Source organism: Megalopta genalis, unplaced genomic scaffold (assembly GCF_051020955.1).
Source record: "Megalopta genalis isolate 19385.01 unplaced genomic scaffold, iyMegGena1_principal scaffold0085, whole genome shotgun sequence".
In the NCBI taxonomy this organism is placed as follows: Eukaryota; Metazoa; Arthropoda; class Insecta; order Hymenoptera; family Halictidae; genus Megalopta; species Megalopta genalis.
The window spans coordinates 557,346-579,409 of record NW_027476154.1 but is presented as its reverse complement, the minus strand read 5'-3'; the positions used below and the strand labels follow the sequence as shown (position 1 = coordinate 579,409).

Below are 22,064 nucleotides of genomic sequence, written 5' to 3'. Positions count from 1 at the left end.
TACCCGCATAAAAATAGAGTCTACGACCTCCTCGGAAACTACGTAAACCCTCGCACCCTAAATTCACCCTTCTAGTAACTGATGCCTTAAACATACCGCACTCAACCCTTGCACGCATATTGGGAAGCTAATTTACGACACATTTAGTCAATTAATTTTTCTAAGAACGAAGAAATATCTTGGAATAGTTTAGACCGTAGTCTTTCTACCCCTAATTCACCCTTTCGGCAATCAACATTTGAAGCTTCAACCCTCAATCCCCCGATTTATATTAAAAGGGAAGTACAACATGAACTTACATAATAAAGATATGTAAGTATCTGCGAGCTTCCGAAAATTATGTGAATTTTCCACCCCAAAATTCGTCCCTACTGTAAATTAGATGTACAACACCGCCCCGCAACCAGCTGATTTACATTAAAAAGAGGAGAACCCAGCCGAAATTTACATGACATAAATAATATTAGTATCAACAAACTTTCCAAAATAATACAAACTGCCAACTTTGCACCCCAAACTCACCCCTTTGGGTAACTTGTGTACAAGAGGGGAACCTCGAACCCTTGCTTACAGAATACGTGTAGACAAGAAAATATTATCAGAGCGCAGGGAGTGTCTTAGAATAATCTTAACTGTCAATTTTGCACCTCAAAATCACCCTTTCAATAGTTGATATCTTTATCATCAAGCCTCGGCGCCCTGATTCAGAAAATAAAGGAAAGCTAACTTAAATTTATTTAACGTATTTAATAGAAATGTATTAGCAAACCTGGTCTAAGTCGATTTTATAAAAATACGTCGGCATGCAGAAATATTCCGGAATGATTGTAAATGTTCACTTTGCCCACGATCAATCGGTCATTAACCCTCGACCATTCCATTCACATCGAAAAGGGAAGCCGGACCTTTATTGACTGAAATCAGCATTCGTGAATATTTCACAGTAATTTAAAATACTCACCTTACACCCCAAATTTACTTCAGCAGTAACTAATACACGTCAGTCATTAACCCTGGACCTTTAAATTTATAAGGAAATGGAGTTCTAGCTTAAATCTATTGACAAAAATAAATCAATACTCATCAATATTTCGAAATTATTTTAAATATTAACTATGCACTCCGAATTCACCCCTTCAGTAATTATCACCTTGGTCAACAACCCTTAATTTACATTAGAAAGAAAATCTAGCCAAAATCTATTTATTGAATACATAGGAGCATGTAGACATAAGCAGAAGTGTAACTTAATATTTAAATTAAAATTAAAAAAATTAAAATTTTGAGATTTAAATAATTGAAACTTTGTAATACAAATTCAATTCTTTAGTAATTGATATATTGGAACTCAAGTTCCAACCCTTTAATTTACATTATCCTAAATTTATTCACTAAGTATACATATGTATATCAGCGCAAATAGTATTCTAAATCTTTTCGTCCCTCTCTAAAACCCAAATGAAAAATAACATTTTATTTGCATAATAAATATTTTTTTTATCATTTGCAATAATAAATAAATAATTTGTCGAATTATTTGAATGATTTTTTAATGAAATAAAAAATTTTATTATTACTAGCAATATAAAATATCAATTCAATTTGCAATCTTTTTTTTTCACTACACCCCGAACCCTCCATTTCATACGCCATCCACCAAGCTCCATAAAAACCCGTCCACCTAACCTAAACCTTCGACCCTAAAATCCGCAAGAAAAAAAATCGTGACCACTTCCGTCTGCGAGAAATCTTTGCTATCGATGGGCGAACGACTTTTCCAACGGAATTTTTCGGGGACCGAGCGATCTCAGCGACTCTGCGAGATATCTGGAAGCGGCTTACGCAAAAGATCGGCATCGTTCGTTGCCCGGAGCACGAAGGCCAGGAAAATATTTTTCTGGCGTCGATTTTCACGGTCGGGGCACGATCCTCCAATTCATTTCACTGGGTTAGGTCGCGGAGGCTTGAGACTGCATTATTCCAGTTCACCCACCTCCCCATTTTTTCGTCGACGAAATAAGGGACCCGATAGGAGCCGCGCCAGAAATGGCGGTTAGAGTGTGCGATGGGATCGGCGAGAGTGTGGAGGGGAGAATTTTTGTATTCCGACGTTTGCACGTTCCTTCGACAGATGACACCCGACGCCACACGTCGCACTTTTCGCTCAAAGAGTTGGCCACAATCCACAACTTCGTGCGACTTTTATGAAAATCGGTGTTTTCATGTTTTCGAGGTTTCCTGAATTTGAATGCGCTGTCGATACGAAATGCGACACCAGACGCTATCGACGTACACAAGCATTGTTTCGAACTTATTTTTCGTAGATGTTAATTTTAGTTGAACATTTTATTTTGAACACTTCATTTTAAACATATTGGTTGTGAATACTTTATTTTACACATTTTAGTTGAACATTTTATTTTAAGCATGTTTATCGAACAGTTTGTTTGAACATTTAATCTAAACATTTTAGTTGTACATTTTACTTTATATATTTTCATTGACCAAGTACTTATTTTTTGTGGATGTCAATATTTTTCTATTTTAGCTACAATATTTGCCTACGATTTTTGACTACAATTATATGATTGGAATATAAAATTTCATACGACGATCTTCGTGTTAAGTAATTTTTGTATTTAACTGTGATAAAAATGTTTACTTAACCAATTTTTTTTAAATAATATTATAGGTCACGTAGTACAAATATATTGTCTAAAGTAGTAATAAAGAATATTATCAGTTATGAACAATATGATTATAGACAATGTAATAAGAAAAACATAATCAATTATAAATATTGTTTAAATTATTGTTACATATGTATTGTTAACTAGGGATATGTCTTTTTCTATCGCTCCATTGTGTGGTTTTCGTATGTACAACAGATTCGACGTTCATTTTTTCGGTTTTTTTTCGTAATCCGCTTGATATTTGTATCTGAAAAAAAGATACTACTCCTGAGGACTACTCCTGTTTCCAGCACACTTTTATACAACACTCTGTATATTGTTACCGATATTCTTGTAGAGCATCGAAAGACAAATGCAACGAGTATAATGAATATATACAGTGACTCGCATTAATATTCGGACACGATATTGATACAAGAACAATTGCTCCTTTTTATTGTTTATGATAGTATTATTGAATCAATTGTTTTCTCATACAAAGTAAGTAGAAACATAAATTTTGTTTATTTATTGCACATGTTCTTTTGTATAATAAGCGATGAACAAGATTGTGAGGAAATTTAACGTCACAAAAATATTCGGACAGTGAATGAATTACATTAATTTTATATAAAATGAAAATCTTTTTAATCACGTTATCATAATATTAATATTTTGTCGGTTGACCCTTTTGTTTTATTACTTCATGTAATCGCTTGGGCATGTTACAGATGACTTTATTTAAATAATCCGACGAAATTCGTTTCCATTCGTCTAACAAACGTTGTTTTATCTTTGTTGTTGTCTTTGTAAGTATTGTACGAATTTTGTGGTCCAGTTGATCCCATAAATTTTTAATTGGATTTAAATCAGGCGATTGAGGAGAAGGATGCAGTACTTTTGGACAATTGTTTAACAAATATTCCTGTACAATTCTGACCTTGTGTTTAGGATCACTGTCCTAATAAAACTTAAAACTGTACGTACACCCATATTTATAACACTTGTAATTAAATTTTCTTTAAAAAATGTCCAAATATTTCATTTTATCCATAATACCATCGATAAAAACTAGTTCACCTATACCTACGGACTGTCCGATTATTTTTGTGACGTTAAATTTCGTCACTATCTTGTTTATCGCTTATTATACAAAAGGACATGTGCAATAAATAAACAAAATTTATGTTTCTACTTACTTTAAGGAGTGCTTTATTATATGAGAAAACAATTGATTCAATAATATTGTTGCGAATTACTGCATTTCTTTCGCGTCGCGGCATTTTATTTACAATAAAGTACATAAACTATAATACAACTCAATTCAATTATGTTTGAGATCTTTGGACCGCTCGACGGTCCGATCCCGACTCTTCGATTGTCCGTTGATAACACACCTCCGTGGCAACCCCTCTCTTCTATTATTCTTTAAGGAGGTGTTCACAACAGGGCTGTTTCACATTACAGCCACTTGATTTGGACAAGTCGCCGTAACAATATTATCATAAACATTAAAAAAGAGATATAATTCTTGTAACAATATCGTGTCCGAAACATTAAGTAATCAACTTTCAAACGCAAACATATCGAGGTTAAACAATCGAAAGTATTCAATCATTATACTTGTTGGATTCGTTTCTTCGCCCTTCATCAAAACACGTACGATTCTATTTAAAATTAAACGAAAATAATTTATCAAAAATATTTAAGTTCCTCTGCTTTCAGACGCTACTATCTCAGGATTAAATGACCACAATACTACTCGTCTTATCATGCTCTTGTTACGAGCCGAGGGCCAGGCAGTTTGGGTGGCCGGAGGTTGCATGTAATTGGAATTTTTGGATGAGGTGCGTAGACCAGCCGATGTTTATTTCGACACGGGTAGCTACCTTTAAAATTAGGATAAGGTGTTTGGAGAAATTGATATTAGGGTTAGAAAAGAAATAAAGATATACCTCGAGCGGTTAAGATATATCTTGGTGGGTTATACCAACTACTGGTTTGAAACAGGAGGTGGAAATGATTAAACTTGAAACCAAAGAAAACTGGTAAAAACTAAATTATTACGCGTTGGGTTTTACAACTGTAAGTAAGTTTTCGCGGAAGAAGAATTGAAACTCGATGTTACTAATGTTTCCGCGTCGACGAATGACTCGAAACTAGCCCAATTCCCGGTCGCGTTTGGGCCCTTTATATAGTCAGTTTTTCTGTGGAAAAATGGTAGTGGGGATGATCCTATGTGGTCCGACTCCAGAAATGTTCGTCGTCGTACTCTCTCGGAGGTACTCGACTCGCGATATACAAATGAATCCCCGGCTGGCTGGCGCCAGCCTGGCGTATGCCTTCAGGAGGGAATATAAAAAATTCGTGGGAAGATCCTCCGTACGTTACACTCTAAAAGGCTCTTGAAAGCAAGCTACGAAATTCTTTTATTTCCGAATACCATAATCTGCGAAGCTTCAGAAAATCGGGTCTGCTTTATTCTACGTCCACCGAGATGGATATCCGGCGATCGTAATCCGCCGTTCGCAGAAGTCAGGAGACCAGAAACATAAAAACAACCGTGTCGCTGAAATTTCGCAACTCCATGTATCGGATTAACCGTCGGAAGACGGTTTCGATGGTCGCGGGCAACGTCTTACGACCGTTAGTCTATACGTACTCCGAATATCGCTTTCCGGCAAATTTTTTTTTTTGGGGGGGGGATAGTACTGCTATGCTCCATAAGGTACGGAAGAAAGCGGTGGAGGGGGACGGAACTAAAGGAAACCAGAAATCCTGCTGGATGATTGGCTTCTATCTTCAGTACGATCGGGTCGCGCCGTTTATTTACAACACAGAGGCAACCTTTAGCGAACACCAACGACGACCCCCCACCCCACCCCGATCCAGCACCTAAAGATGTCGGTGATGCAGCCACGTAGTGTTTGCACTCGTGGTTGGAGTGGCGAAAGCGACGATTCGTTACCGGGAAACACGCGAGTGTCGATCGAGTTTTCCTTCTTCGGTTTCGGCGGCGCTGTTGGTGCGGCGAGTTTATTGGAAATTTGTGGCGACGGCGGGGAATATCAATTTTGGTGGGACGTGACTGGGAACAGGTTTTTGGCAGCGTTAAAAGGAACGCATTGAAATTGCGTATCGCTTCTAACGGTTAAGATTCGAATTAAAAAATGCGATCAATTAGGAAGAATATTATTTTTGGTTTATGGACCGTCGAGGTCATTTCAACCCGTGGCGTTTGGATCATTGCTTAACACGTTCGCCCGCAGCATAAAGAACGTCATATTAATGTTCTGAATATAATTATTTAAAATTATAGCACATAGCATGATATTTAGAGAATTGATGCCTTCACTTTGGCGGCATTTTCATCATGTCGCGTAAGATGATACAATGTATTTAATGCAATAAATACAATAAATATAACTATGCTGATAGCGAACGTAATATAATTTAATTACTCAGCTTTTGGCAATTATGTAAAATACTAGAAATAGTATTTAATGTATTACATTATATTATATATAATGTACAGTTTTTAGTATGATATACAGTATAAATGTATTTAATTATACTATATAATACACGATATAATAATTTAGTATAATATACAGTATAATGTATATATATATATATATATATATATATATACCATATATATATTATACTAAATTATTATATTGTATATTATATAGTATAATTATATATATATATATATATATATATATATATATACATAATTATAATTATATATTATAAAATATAAAAAATGTTAATTTAATAATATTTTATTAATTATATATATATATATATTTATATATAAAATATATATAATTAATAATATTATCAAATTTACATTTTTTATATTTTTTTATTGCTGCAGCATTTAATACATTATTACCGTATTAAATTATGCATTAACCTAATAAGAATGGTTTAGTACGATTACATTGTGTATAATGTTATTGATCCTGGAATTCCTAATAAATTAAACATTATTTAAAATCATGGAAATTTGAGTTCCTCGTTGTATTATTCAAATATTTTAATGATGCAACAATCTAGTTATCGTTATTTATGCGATAGTAATTATTGATATCTAAATTCCTCATAAATGTGATATCAATAAATAATCATTGTACGTCATATAACAAACATTGTTAAAAAGAACAATATGAGACAATTTTAAACAATATCATATGAAAATATAACATTGAGCATCATATATCCCATAAATTTAATATAAAATTCGTATCGATGTTATTATAATTCCGTTCAATATTATTGGAGCTTTAATACCTGAACAAAAAATATTATTTAATAGCATGAGAGTTGAAGTTCTGTACAAAAAATATTATTAAATTATTATTATATATGTTATTATATATATTAAAATATTATATTCTCGAACTTAAAATTCATATTATCCTAACATTAATTAGTGTCGTTAAAATTCAAATTGCTGTTAAATTGACATAAACTAATATGATGAGAGGTATTATTGTTTCCTGTTGTCGAAATATAAATTTCTTATAAGCTAATATTGATTTCGTGAGAGACTGGATGTGGTTTGTGGTGAGTGGACGGTGACAAGGTGACTATGTACATATAATATTATACGATATTGGCTGTAATGTAATTAGAACTCGCCATTTGTGATTGTGATTGGAGTATGATGAATATTGTAATGCGACTGTAATTACATGCTATTAGGAGAAGATGATTGATTAAAACCATCAACCCAATTATATGTATATTAAATATAGAAAATAGTATAATACACACACAATAATTTTTTTTTTGTTAAGTTACACAATTTTGCTTCGTGTAATGTTTAAAAGTGTAAAATGATGATAACGATAATTTTATCATTTATAATATTGTTTGTTATATTCCCCGCCTATTTTATATCTTCTACACTTTCTAAAATTTTTGGTATTTCTATATTTGATCATTGGTAATTAGTTATTAATTTTATTTGTCATTTATATTAGTACTACCACGATTTACAGGAGGAAAAACTATTTTTTATAGTTTTCCCCCAGTTTACATATCTTACAATTTTTAAATTTCTAGTACTTGTATATTTGACTATTGCATTTTCTGTAGACTCTATATTTTTCGTAATCACAACTTACACCGGTCTTTTTTTATAGTTTTCCCCTATTTTGCATCTTTCATAATTTTTAAATTTTTAGTTCTTGTGTATTTGACTATTCCATTTACGTAGTTTCTATATTTTAGTGTTTCTATATTCGCCAGTTGCATTTTAGTGGTTTCTATGGCTTTAGTATTTCTATATTTGATTATTACATTCGTGCAGTTTTTATATTTTTAATATTTCTTTATTTATTATGTATACTCTATTTATATTGTTTATACATATAGCCAAATATAAAAATACTAAAATGTAGAAGCTACATGAATTCAAAAATTCAGTAAATTTTATATTTGTTGTATATTAATAATCTATATTATAATATAATAATATAATAAATATAATATATATAGTAATATATAATAAATAGTATCCATATTTGAATATATCTACATTTGATTACTGAATTTATATAGTTTCTACATTTTACTATCTTTATATTTGATTATTGTATTTCGTCAAGTTTCTAATATTTCTATCATTTTCTTCTTAATTGTATTTTGCATGTATCGGAATTCTGCCATGTATTACAACGATTCTTACAATCATTGAGCTTCTGCTGTGATTTTTTAATGTATAGTATTTCTACAGTCGACGACATTTATCATTTGATGGATCGTGCGAAATCATTCGGCTCGAATTCACATTTAACTAAACTCGAATAGCGGAATTATGTTTGATGCGAGATTTTCGCGGAAAATTTTGCGAAACTCTCAACGGTATTGATCGACGAGAAAGAGAATGATCGACTTTCGAGTTCACGTCGTATTTGTTGCATAGGGGATTATGGATTTGATGGATTGATAATGAGCCAGCTATCAGCGCAAGGATTATTTCGTACTGGTTTCGTGAATGTTTGATAAGCTTCGATTAGGCCACTGATTTTACATGTCTATATAAAATATACATTTGTTGTTGTAATAATCTCTGTGCAATTCGTCAGGAGAAATTCATTATCGAACGTATTCTCCTTTTAATAATTGGGAACCATTTTAATGAAATTTGTTCATAATAATAATAATAATTATTATTATTTCCTCTGCAGTTCGATGAAAATTAACGAGAGAAAATCACCTTCTATAAACAAATACAACCGCGTATTATTCTTACGATTATTTCATCATTCATTTAAATTGAATTTATGTGTAATGATAATTAAATATTACATTGGTTGAAGTTACGTGAAAATCAAGAACAGAAAACATTTTCCATAAATAAATATATTTATTTTAATTATAATATTTATTTTAGTTACGAACTTATATGAAATAATTATTAAAACCTATTTTCAAAGAAGTTTCATGAAGATCGTGGAGAATAAAATCATTAGTAATAAATGGATTTGTACACGTACATTTTTGTTAAAGATTGTCTCAATGTTTATTTAATTTTCAAATCATTCATAATTGATAATTATTTCATTGGTAATTAAGTAGAAATCTTCAGAATTAAAGTTTTCTTGTACATATATACATAAATATAAAGTTAAAAAAATTGTGTCTAAAAATATAGCAGTAATTTTCTTTCGAAAAGAAAACTTTCGAAATCATAATTAATATTGCTTGGTCATCTCTCGGCTCGCTAATGTGCTTCAATAATCAAACACAGCTATAATTCCGAAGAGTTCCATGCCATAATTATCACGTTCGAAAATTCAATTATTGTATAATATGAGAATCAATTCTATTTAGTATTTCACGAAACCGAAATATGGATGTATATAAATTCCATAATTGATATACAAGGAAATTCATTTATTTAATAACGAGAAAGCTACGTATTTAGTGTATCACGAATGAAAACAATAATTGAAACAATTTTTAATTAGTTATATAATATTTTCGGGATTATTTTTATTAAAATTGTATAATTGATATAACTGCGGAATCGAATGATGCGAGAGAAGTGAAAATCAATGTATTCAATGATCGGCTGATGATTGAGAAGTGAGAGGCGATTGAGATTGTTATTTACATATGTCGAGAATATAGTGCGTGAAATTAGCGTAAATATTCGCGTGTATATTTTAATTTTTTGTACAATCAATTGACAATATAAATTGATGAAATTTGATTATCAACAGTATACAACAACTCTGAAAATTCTTCGACATTTTGCTTTTATTGAAATTCCTTAATAACATATCATTTAATATCATCGAAATTCAAATTGCTGTAAATTTTCGCATTAGCATTGCTGAAATTAAAATTCGTATTAATCTAACATTAACTGGTGTCGTTCAAATTGTAATTGCTATAAAATTAACATAAGCTATGTGGTCTGGCTAGAACTTACTATTGTTATAATTTATATTATTTACCATTATAAATTGATAAAATATGATTATCAACAATGTTGAACAATATAAAATTCTTATGATATTTCAATTTTTATTTTAAATTTCGTTCGAAGAATCGCTGTTCCTGTCAACAACCAAACTTCGTCTGAGGAATAATTACCCTTCCACAAAATTCAACTATTCCGATCCCTTCATTATAAAGTTTTTAATATTCGTATAGCCTCGGGCTATTTATAAATTCCTCGGAGAAAAAATTTTACAGATTCTCCGACGTAATTAACCCCTTGAAATACGATTTCTTTCATTGTCATGTTGATTAGCATACTCTGTCGTTAATAAATTCTACACGAGACAAAAAATTTATATTTGTTACATTATATGACTGCATTGTTTTAAATGACAACATATTCAATTTTTATTGTAACATATTTTTGAACATTTAGTACATATCGAATATATATCATTCGAGCAAGGAGGGGATAGTTTTACCCTTAAAAATATAAACGAAGGAAAGAAATTCAATTTTTTAATATCTTTAAATTTTTATCTTAAATTTTTTTAATATCTGGTGCAATTTTAAAAATATGGAAGTTCTATCTCAAAGAAAATAAAAAGGGGTGCAAAATCTAATTTTCGCTGGAAGTAATTTCTTAATATCCAATAAAATTGTAGAAATAATTATGCAGAGAGGGAAACATCTACAAGATACCACATTCATTCAGGGGGTAGTTTCGTACTACGAAAAATAAAAAGGGATGAAACATTTAATTTTCACTGCAAATATTTTATTAATATACGGTAAAATTTTAGAAATAAACATGGAGATAGGTAATATCTAGACATCGTTATGAAGGCGGTAGTTTCACCCTGAAGAAAGTAAGGAAGGCATGAAAAATTTAATTTATGTTATAAACAGCTTTTTAATGTCATGAGAATTTTGATAACATATACAAAAATAGGGTAACATCTACATATCGCAATTAAAAAGGGGCTGTTCCGCTCTAAAAGAAAATAGGTAAAGGGGATAAAAAGTTCAAATTTTATTATACGCATTATTTTAATACCTGATAAATTTGCAAAATATACAAGAAAAAGGGGTAACATCAGGATGTCGTTGTTAAAGGGGCAGTTTCACCGTGCAGAAAATAAAAAGGGGATGAAAATTTTTTGTTCAGGAGCAATTAAAATTATGAAATAAAATTGTCCGACATTCATAATTTCGACATAAAAATCATCGAAAAATCGTAAATTATCCGTCGCGACGCGTGCTCACGAGCCAGAATCAGCGTAATCGTTTAACTCCTGCGAAATTTGCCCTAATCGCGATCATCTGAAGCTGTAGTGACTCCGTGTCATTGTTACAAGTGCGCCAACGATATTTCACCAAATTCTGATTCGCTGGATCAACCGAAACTTGCTGGACCAATTGAATTTCGGCGGCCGGGGGTGGCCAGCCGCCTTCGTAAAGGTCGCGCGAACATGATAATCACATTTCCGACTCAGCGCGAATATTTTTGGCTCTACGCACGGCCGGCACTATACCATAAATCGCACGAAACGAAAAATGGTTCGATGGAACTCGAGCGATAAGCGAAAATGAAACTTTGTTGGTCATTTTTCAAATTCGCGTGCTTCTGATAAGTTCGAAACGTTTCTCCGGCGTATGAAATCACCGTGATTCTGTGGAACGAAGTATTCCCTTTCCAACGAATCCAAGAACGTTGATCTGCGATACTTTGTTGCAAATTTATAGCAGTTTTGAAAAAAAGTATACAAGATTAATGTGATTTCTGAGGTCGTGGAATTCTAGGCGAACATTTTTCGAAATTCAGAATACCATAACTTCGTTAAAAAATATCGTAGGGTGGTGTTTTTCTACTCATTTTAGAAGTCCAATTTCCCAGTTTCGTAGCATCTTAATTCTCCTGTTTTATAAATTTTATTTCGTTAATACCCTGCACTGTAAATAAAAATGGTTCCGTCCTGTCGATTTCTCATATTCGCATAGATCTGAGTGGTTCAAAAAATTGTTTGGCAAACGCAATCACAATTATTTTAACGAACGAAGTCTCCCCTTTCGAATGAGCCCGAAAGTATTGATCTATGATTTTTGTTTGCCATCGTATAGCACCTTGGATTCTCTTCCGAATGAAATTCTGAAATTCAAAATACCGTAACTTTGTTAACAAAAAAAACTGTAGAATGGTGTTCTTAGATACATTTCAAAGGGTGAAATCTTCGCTTTCGCGCCGTTTGGATTATTTAGTATTAGTGCCCGATCGCGAGTGCCTGATCTCCGTTCCTTCATGAAGTGGCTGAAACGACGAGAAACCTGGCAGAAAAGTATAAATTTCATTGTTTTGTTTCTACACTTTTCATTGATAAGTGTTACATCGACGAGATTGCATAGCGAATATATTTTGGCCAATTGGTGTTATTTCAATCATTTCGATGATAATTTTAATGACAATAATTTCAAGGATAATAATTTCAAAGATAATAATTTCGAGAATTATATTTCCAAAGACAACAATTTCGGAGACAACACTTTCTAGAATAACAATTACAAAGATAGTAATTTCTAGGATAACAATTTCAAAAATAATAATTTCTAGAATAATTTCTGGGATAATTTCGAGGGTAATAATTTCGAAGATAGTAATTTCGAAGATAATGATTTCGAAGATATCAATGTCGAAGATAACAATTTTGAAGATAACAATTTCGAAAATGATAATTTCAGAATTAATAATTTCAAAGATGATAATTTCGAAGATAATAATTGACAATTTCGGTCGAAATTATAGAAATCCTGTTAAATACAAGCAAATACTAAATAAAATATAATTTTCTTGACATTGCGATATCTTCTGAACCGTCGATTAGTTCTTTATTTTCTTGGCTACAACAGTGAAGTCACGATGCTCCTTCCCTATTCTCTTGCGGAACGATACGTCACTATAACGAAAGCCCCTGTAATTAATCCTTTCCAAGACCTTTAAGCGGCACCTCCTCGCGATGATCTGCGCGTAATTGGAAGTCATGATTGCAGTCACTAACTTCGGTATGCTCAGAAAATTATGGATCACGCTATTAATTCCAGTGTCAGATATCGGTACTTTCACTTGCTGTCCATTATTCAGCGCATTGGCAACCTCCACGGACACGGACACTAAGCCCTCGCCAATTTTTCGCTGCTGCATCTCCGGCAGCGTAGCCAGGAACATCAACTCCATAATACAATCAATATTATAATATTTGAATAAATTTATCTTGCTGTGTATAGCAATCAGAAAATCTACGTAGCCCCTGGCCCGGTGATGTACGCAATTATCCTTGAATCTTTCAAGCCAACTCTTTTGGCAAGGTCGCCAGAGGACCGGGCGATGTCGACGAAACGGTGGGCGCCCACACGGACGTCGCGGGTTAGTTACAGGATCTCTCGGCATCGGATGATCTCTCAATATCTTAATTTTATTGAGAACAACACCAACAACTTCCCCAGTCTTGACGTCGACTGCAACAATGCTGACACCGTCTTTAGCAATTTCCACACAGAGCTCCTCGAGCGCTCTGACGCTACAAGGCGCCGATATCAGATTTACGGCTTTGCAGATGCTCTCGTTGGGGAAAAAGCTTTTCCTTATTACTTGTAATGCTCCCTCCAAAGTATCCTCCGTCAGAGACTCGAACTCGATTTCTCCACCTTCTATGGAGCCCCACTCAATGCAGGATTCAGTATTAGTTCTGGAACTGAACGAAAAGAAACAATTAATTAGTATGCACGTAATATTAAACGGTATATTAAACGACGGAAGCTTTAATCGAATCAAGTTTCCAGAAACGTTTGGTGATACAGTAATGTCTTCCTAACTGAAGCTCGGATTACGCACAGAAATGGACAATCTGGGAAGAGGAGACACGATTACTCGAGCCTCGCGGCTCGTTTTTATAGTTATCGGTGAATCGACAACTTTGTAGACGACTCGTTTTTATAAGCGAATAGATTGGAAATATCTATACGCCAGGATTAAACACATTTTTCCGTTCCGAAAAACTTGCAATTTCTCGATCCATCCGTTTCGAATGGTACGATGTTTCAATGCGCATACTTCTAAATTCATAATTTCGAAATTATCTGGTTTCTGTAGTTTCTGATTTTTAAGATTCCAATTCCAATTCAAATCAAATTGACGGTTTTTAAATTCTCTGATTTATAAATTTACAATTTCGAAGTCAGCTGATTTCTATATGATCAAATTTTTAAGATTTCAATTTCTAAATTCTTTGATTTATAAATTCACGATTTTTCAGTTTTCTGAAATTTTAATTGTTATCAACTGGTTTCTAAATGTTCTAGTTCTTACCGTTTCAATTTCTGAATTGTTTGATTTCTGCATTTACGCTTTTTAAGATTTCCGACTCTTAAATTTACAAATTTTTAAATCATCTGCTTCCCAAATTTTCTAAATCTTATCATTTTAATTTCTAAATTCTTTGATTTACAAATTCACGATTTTTAAGTTCTCCGATTTCTATATATATAAATGTACATTTTTTAAATTATCTAGTATTTAAATTTTCTAATTTTCAAGATTTCAATTTACAAATTTGAATAATCGTATCTCCTCTTCCCAACTAGTCCATCTTCGTGCACTATCCGAGCGTCAATTAGGGAGAATTCTCCGTATCCGGCCAAAATAGAGGTTGACTCATATCTCGATGAAAAATATATTTTATTTATAAATATTTAAATTCGTAAAAATAAATTGTCTTTCTTATACCCGACACACGGAAAACATTAGTCAAAACAAGTGACTGAAGAATGTTCGCGGAAGAATATAGCAAAAATGTACGTACCATTCCATTTTAGTTCACTAAGAAATTCTCACTATACTTCACTGGGAAAATTAACTGAGAAAATTCGCCGAGGTCTTCGCACTGATCACTGCTGCACTGATCACAGAATGAGTGTTTCCGTTGACATCGGCAGGGTATTTATACTGTCCTTGCTAAAGGACAGAACGTCCTAATCAGCAAAGACGAACAATGACAAAAGGATACTACCCGAAAAAAAATGCGCCAGGTATGAAAACGTCTCCCGTGGAAAATCATTAGCCACCGCGGCCGGCTATCAGGTAAGCACGTGTACCTGCGATGACCGGTCGTGTCATACGGATTTTACAAGGATCGGTTCGTTCGGTTAAATTAAAAGAAAAAGAACAGCGGCGGATTAGGCCGAGCTAGTGGAAATGAGTCAATTGAAGGAACCATCGTAAACAGGCTCGCACCGAGCCTTGATGAAAATTATGATTTGCAAGGGAAAGCAGAACCTACGGGGACTAATTAGGGCCTGGTTATTTACAGTACCTTTGTTATTGGATATATTTACAGGGTGAAGTTATCGAAAACATGTTCCTACAAAAGTTGTTTAGCATGAAAGGGGGCATTCGATGGTATGAAGAATTTTCCTGCAGGTATAGTGATGCGGGAGATATCCAAGTGGAATTAATGTTTTCAAATGTCATCTTTGTATAGCGATGCCGAGAGATCTGTTACATACGAAAAATATAAGGATATGAAACAGTTATTACATTATGTAACGCCTGTGCATCATGACTATTTCAAAACACCGCCACATAAAGAGAGTAAATAAATAATAACAATATCTTATTTTAAGTTTAACAATATATAAATATATTTAACGTTCAAAATAAGAAACGAGACTCCTATTTTATTTATTGTAATTATTAATAAACAAAATTATATGGATTAATAGAAAATATATTTCGAATGATATTTAAAATTTCATAATTGAAATTAAATGATTATTACAATTGACTAATTATGAAAATGATGTAAGTCCATTTAAAGCCAGCAAACATGTATTACTTTGGTTAAATTACATATTGATAAATTAGTAGTATTTTATTTTTTTATACATAATATAACAGCTGTCTGTTGAAACGAACAACGTGATATTATTTCATGTAGTAAAATGATATAAATGCAATGCATATGCGACAAATGAACGCAAGTCGCTAGCTGAAATCTACACATGCATTCGACTGTGCACTAGCAAAAGTCCAGAAAAGCTGTTATTGAAATTAATTTCTCAATGCCATAAATAAAGTTTTTATTTTCAAATAAAACTTTTTTTAATAATCGCTCTATTTGTCATAGCGTGTCATAGCGTATTAGGGATTTCAATTTTGTATCGCGCCTCGGGCACCAGTACGCATTAATCCGCCAATGCTTGGGAGGGCTCTTTATTTCGCCCTTGCTGAAGAACAGAGAACTCGTATTCGTCAAGGACGAACAATGCCGGCGAAAAAGATGCCGGGCGTGAAAATGCCTCGCGAATACAACCCTTGGTCGCCGAGACCGGCCATCAGCTATATGTATACAGTGAGTCCCACTGACATTCGAACACTTCTCAAGGCGCAATTTTAACTTTTTTAAAATTAGAGTAGACGATTTGAATTTTTTTTTAGATCATAGAGGGACCTGTATAATAGACAATGTTACAATTTTGCTATTACATGCTTGGAATGACAAAACAAAGTAAAAGTCTCTCGTTGTTTAACTTTCTTATCTGAGGAAGCTATTTTTGATCACTTTTAGGCTAATTTTGCCGATTTTGCCGATTTTTCGAACTTCGAGATATTTAACTAATGAATGTTTAATAAAATATTTATAAATAATTTCAATATATATCATTAGTTAATTATATTTATTAATAATGATAAAATCTATAAATTTCGAATACTTCTTTTGAAATATGAAGGTTAATTATTTAAAAATAAAAAAGGATGTTTATATTATGAAATCTAACGAAAATGTAAAAAATGCGTCTTGTTGATCTCGGTAAGTTATACGCATGCTGAAAATTTCATTGAAATCGTTTAACGCAATGGTAAGTTACAAACGTTAAAAGATTGTAAAAATTGCAAATTTCTCACACTTCTTGATAAAAAGTGCGATTTTTGCGATCATTAATTATTTACAGCTCGTACGAAGGTCAACCGATTTCAGTGAAATTTTTAGAATGTACATAACTTATCGTTATCTAAATAATAAATGTATAATTATAATTATTAATATTATACAAATAATAAATTAAATTTTTTAAAATAAAAAAAACACCATTTTCAAAATAAACCAATGAGAAACGATTAAGATTTCCGAATGATTCAATTTGTATTGCGCTTGTCCTCCCGATGATGAATTGTAGACAATATCGATCTATCCGTGCGAAGCAGTATTTTCGTGAAAACGTTACTCTCCCTTATACATTTTAGTATTTTACAGTATTATATATCGTCCGCATCTGTTCACCAAAAGTCGAGTCGCAGGCGAGTTTTCGTCGAGTCCCTCATTTCAAGAAATATATTTCGCTACCAATATTTTAGGGCATCGTTGGTCAGAATTAAAATTTTTCGTTGAAGATTGTCTCAATTTTTGTTTCATTATCTATTAATTAATAATTGATGATTATTTCATTGGAAATTCCATAGAAATCTTTAGAATACAAATTTTATTTTACATATAAATAAATATAAATTTGAAATGATTATGTCTAAAAATATAGCAGCAATTTTCTTTCAAAAAGAATGCTTTCGTTGCCTCGCGGCTCGTTTTTATAGTTGGTGGCAATCGTTAACTATAAAAACGAACCGCAAAGCTCGAATAATTGTATCTCCTCTTCCCAAATTGTCCATTTTTGTTTCTAAGGCTGAGCATCAATTAGGGAGAATTTACTGTACACATAACAATTCCATACTTGATATATAAGGAAATTCATTTATTTAATAATAAGAAAGATATGTATTTAATGTATCAAGAATGAAAAAAATAATTGAAATAATTTTTAATTATTTATTTAATATTTTCGGGGTTATTTTTATTAAAATTGTATAATTGGTATAACTGCGGAATCGAATGATGCGTGAGCAGTGAAAATCAATGTATTCGATGATCGGATGATGAATGAGAAGTGAGAGGCGATTGAAATTGTTATTTACATATATAGAATTTTCAGCGTGAAATTAGCGTAAATATTCGCGTGTATATTTTAATCTTTTGTATAATCAATTGACAATATAAATTTATGAAATTTGATTATCAACAGTATACAACAATTCTGAAATTTCTTCGACATTTTGTTTTTATTGAAAATTCCTTAATAACATATTATTTAATATCATCGAAATTGAAATTGCTGTCAATTTTCGCATTAGCATTGCTGAAATTAACATTCGTATTAATTACTATAAAATTAACACATAAGCTATGTAGTCCGGCTAGAATTTACTATTGTTATAATTTATAGTATTTACTATTATAAATCGATAAAATATGATTATCAACAATATTGAACAATTATAATTAACAACACCGAAAGTTTTTCGACGGCTCGATTTTTATTTCGAACATCATGAATTTCACTGGTAAATCGATATATGTATAGCTGTGTAAACAGAATTCGTGCACAATCTGAGCGTCAATTAGGGTGGATTTACTGCACCGTACGGTAAATTGCACGGGAGACCGAGCGGCCGGGCACGGTCATTAGCCAAGAAAACGTAGATTGTTGCGTACATTGTTTTCTTGTTCATTTACAAGAATGCGTACAGTCCGCGGACCTTCCAGCGGATTGGGCAGAGGAAACGTTCACCCCTTAAGGTACCGTTACGGCCATTCACGATCGAAGAGAATACAAATAAGAATTTCTTGGTTAATCTCCCCCACCATTATTCACCCGTAATCAATAGACTAGAATGCCGTGCTGATGATGGGCAGAACATTGTCCGATGGGGGAGGGGGCAAGCAGAAATTAAAATCAGAAATTCTAGCATACCCAAATACGTGACATGAACGGTCGGTTCTTAGGACCGGTTGTAAAATTATAAGGACTTTCAAGGGGCCAGACCCAGGATCTCGACTTTGATACTTTTACGACCGGTCCTCGAGTTTATGGCACGCATTATATTATTATATATATATTTAATGATAAAAGTTCTTTCTTTTTCACTTAAAAATCGATGTAAATATCGACATTAAGATGCGATCCTTTGCGATCATCGAGAACGAATCTTTAACCCAGGCACGGTTGTTCTAGTCGACGACTTTTCGAATTGTATTGTAAAAGTGTTTACATACCTCACTGATTAATATCTATACGATGGAACTTGAAAAATCGATGATTATATCGAGAAATAACGAATAGTATAAACAAATAGTTTTGTTGAATAGCATGTACAAAGCATCGAATCTGATCATCGATATCTTATAATATTCGTTTTAAAACATTGTTCGTATCACCTATATTTTTTAGATATTTCCACGTTTCCATATACATTCATAGTACATTGTATATTAAATTCTTCCCAATTTTCTTTCGGCTTCTAAAGAAAAATGGGCAATTTGGAAATAGGAGATACGGTTATTCGAGCCTTGCAGCTCCTTTTTATAGATACCGATTGTCAGCAACTATAAAAACCAGTTCCAAGGCTCGATTAATCGTATCTTCTCTTCCCAAATTATCCATTTTTGTTTCTAAGCTGAGCATCAATTAGGGAGAATTTACTGTACACATAACAATTCCATACCTGATATATAAGGAAATTCATTTATTTAATAATAAGAAAGCTATGTATTGAGTGTGTTAAGAATGAAAAAAATAATTGAAATAATTTTTAATTATTTATTTAATATTTTCGGGATTATTTTTATTAAAATTGTATAATTAGTATAAATGCGGAAACGAATGATGCGTGATCAATGTATTCAATGATCGGATGATGAATGAGAAGTGAGAGGCGATTGAGATTGTTATTTACATATGTCGAGAATTTTGTGCGTAAAATTAGCGTAAATATTCGCTTGTATATTTCAAGTTTTTGTATAATCAATTGACAAAATAAATTGATGAAATTTGATTATCAACAGTATTGAACAACTCTGAAAATTCTTCGACATTTTGCTTTTATTGAAAATTCCTTAATAACATATAATTTAATATCATTTTTTTTAAACATATAAAAAAATAAGGTAACATCTACATATCGCAATTAAAAAAGGGCTGTTCCGCTCTAAAAGAAAATAGGAAAAGGGGATAAAGAGTTCACGTTTTATTATACACATTATTTCAATATCTGATAAATTTGATGAATATACAAGAAAATAGAATAACATCAGGATGTCGTTGTTAAAGTGGCAGTTTCACAGTGCAGAAAATAAAAAGGAGAATATTTTGTCCAGGAGCAATTAAAATTATGAAATAAAATTGTCCGACATTCGTACCGGCGATTCTTGTCAACCAGCGCTAAAAATCATCGAAAAATCGTAAATTATCCGTCGCGACGCGTGCTCTTATTATCCGTTTTATTATCCGTCGACGACAAGCCAGAACTAGCGTAATCGTCTAACTCCTGCGAAATTTGCCCTAATCGCTATCATCTGAAGCTCTAGTGACTCCGTGTCATTGTTACAAGTGCGCCAACGATATTTCACCAAGTTCTGATTTGCTGGATCAACCGAAACTTTCTGGACCAATTGAATTTCGGCGGCTGGGGGTCGCGCGAACATGATAATCACATTTCCGATTCGGCGCGAATATTTTTGGCTCTGTGCACTGCCGGCACTACACCATAAATCGCACGAAACGAAAAATGGTTCGATGGAACTCGAGCGATAAGCGAAAATGGAACATTGTTGGTCGTTTTTCAAATTCGCGTGCTTCTAATATGTTCGAAACGTTTCTCCGGCGTACGAAATCACCGTGATTCTGTGGAACGAAGTATTCCCTTTCCAACGAGTCCAAGAACATTGATCTGCGATATTTTGTTGCCAATTCATGGCAGTTTTGAAAAAAAGTGTCCAAGGTTAGTGTGATTTCTGTGGTCGTGGAATTCTAGGCGAACATTTTTTAGGGTGGTGTTCTTCGACTCATTTTAAAAGTCCAAGTTTCCAGTTTCGTAGCATCTTAATTCTTCTGTTTAATAAATTTTATTTCGTTAATACCCTGCACTGTAAATACAAATGTTTCCGTCTTGTCGATTTCTCATATTCGCATACGTCTGAGTGGTTCAAAAAATTGTTTAGTTCACAATTATTTTAACGAACGAAGTCTCCCTTTTCGAATGAGCCCGAAAATATTGATCTATGATTTTTGTTTGCCATCGTATAGCACCTTGGATTCTCTTCCGAATGAAATCCTGAAATTCAAAATATCGTAACTTTGTTAACAAAACTAACTATAAAATGGTGTCCTTAGATACATTTCAAAGGGTGAAATCTTAGCTTCCGCGCCGTTTGGATTATTCAGTATTAGTGCCTTTGTATCTTTAAGACCCCCCATTCTAAGTAGAGATGGTAATTTTTTGGTTATTTTCAAATTCACATTTCTCTCATAATTTAAACTTTTCATAGCGATTGAAATGACTATGATCTGATAGAATGAAGTCTCCTCTTTCCATTGGGACCAAAAACAGTGATCTACTAGCTTTCCTTGCCATTTTCTGCCATTTTACACCATTTTATGCTACTTTATTCCATTTTATGCAATTTTAGGCAATTTTATGCTATTTTATACCATTTGATACCATTTTCTGTGTACGGAAATTATTCAAAATTCAAGCAATGGATTTTCAAAAACATGTAATTCGCTATCCTCTCTACAATGATTGCAACTCTGTTACATAACGAATGTATTAGAGGCTGAGCAAAGCCGCTAATAGGATTCACGTCTGCATGCAATTCTGTTAAAGGGGTTTAATTGATTATTTTAGTTGCAGTCTGTTAATATCCGTTTTAACACGAGACCGCAAGCTTCTGTTAATCCACTAGATCGCGACGCGGATCGGAAATTACAGTGAGAACGCAGCAGTCAATCGGATGTGTGCACCACTTTGATTATTCCTCTATTGTAACT

At 32.8% G+C, this 22,064-nt stretch overlaps 1 protein-coding gene across 1 annotated transcript; it reads right to left on the bottom strand.

Annotated features, from left to right (window-relative positions):
* Positions 1 to 63: 63 nt before the first annotated feature.
* Positions 64 to 15,085, bottom strand: LOC143262075 (uncharacterized). Its single transcript, XM_076528035.1, has 3 exons — positions 14,990 to 15,085; positions 13,190 to 13,882; positions 64 to 127 (listed from the first exon to the last, which is right to left on the bottom strand). The coding sequence occupies exons 1-3, from the start codon at positions 14,995 to 14,997 to the stop codon at positions 64 to 66; spliced, it is 765 nt and encodes a 254-aa protein (XP_076384150.1). The 5' UTR covers positions 14,998 to 15,085.
* Between the last annotated feature and the right edge of the window lie 6,979 nt (positions 15,086 to 22,064).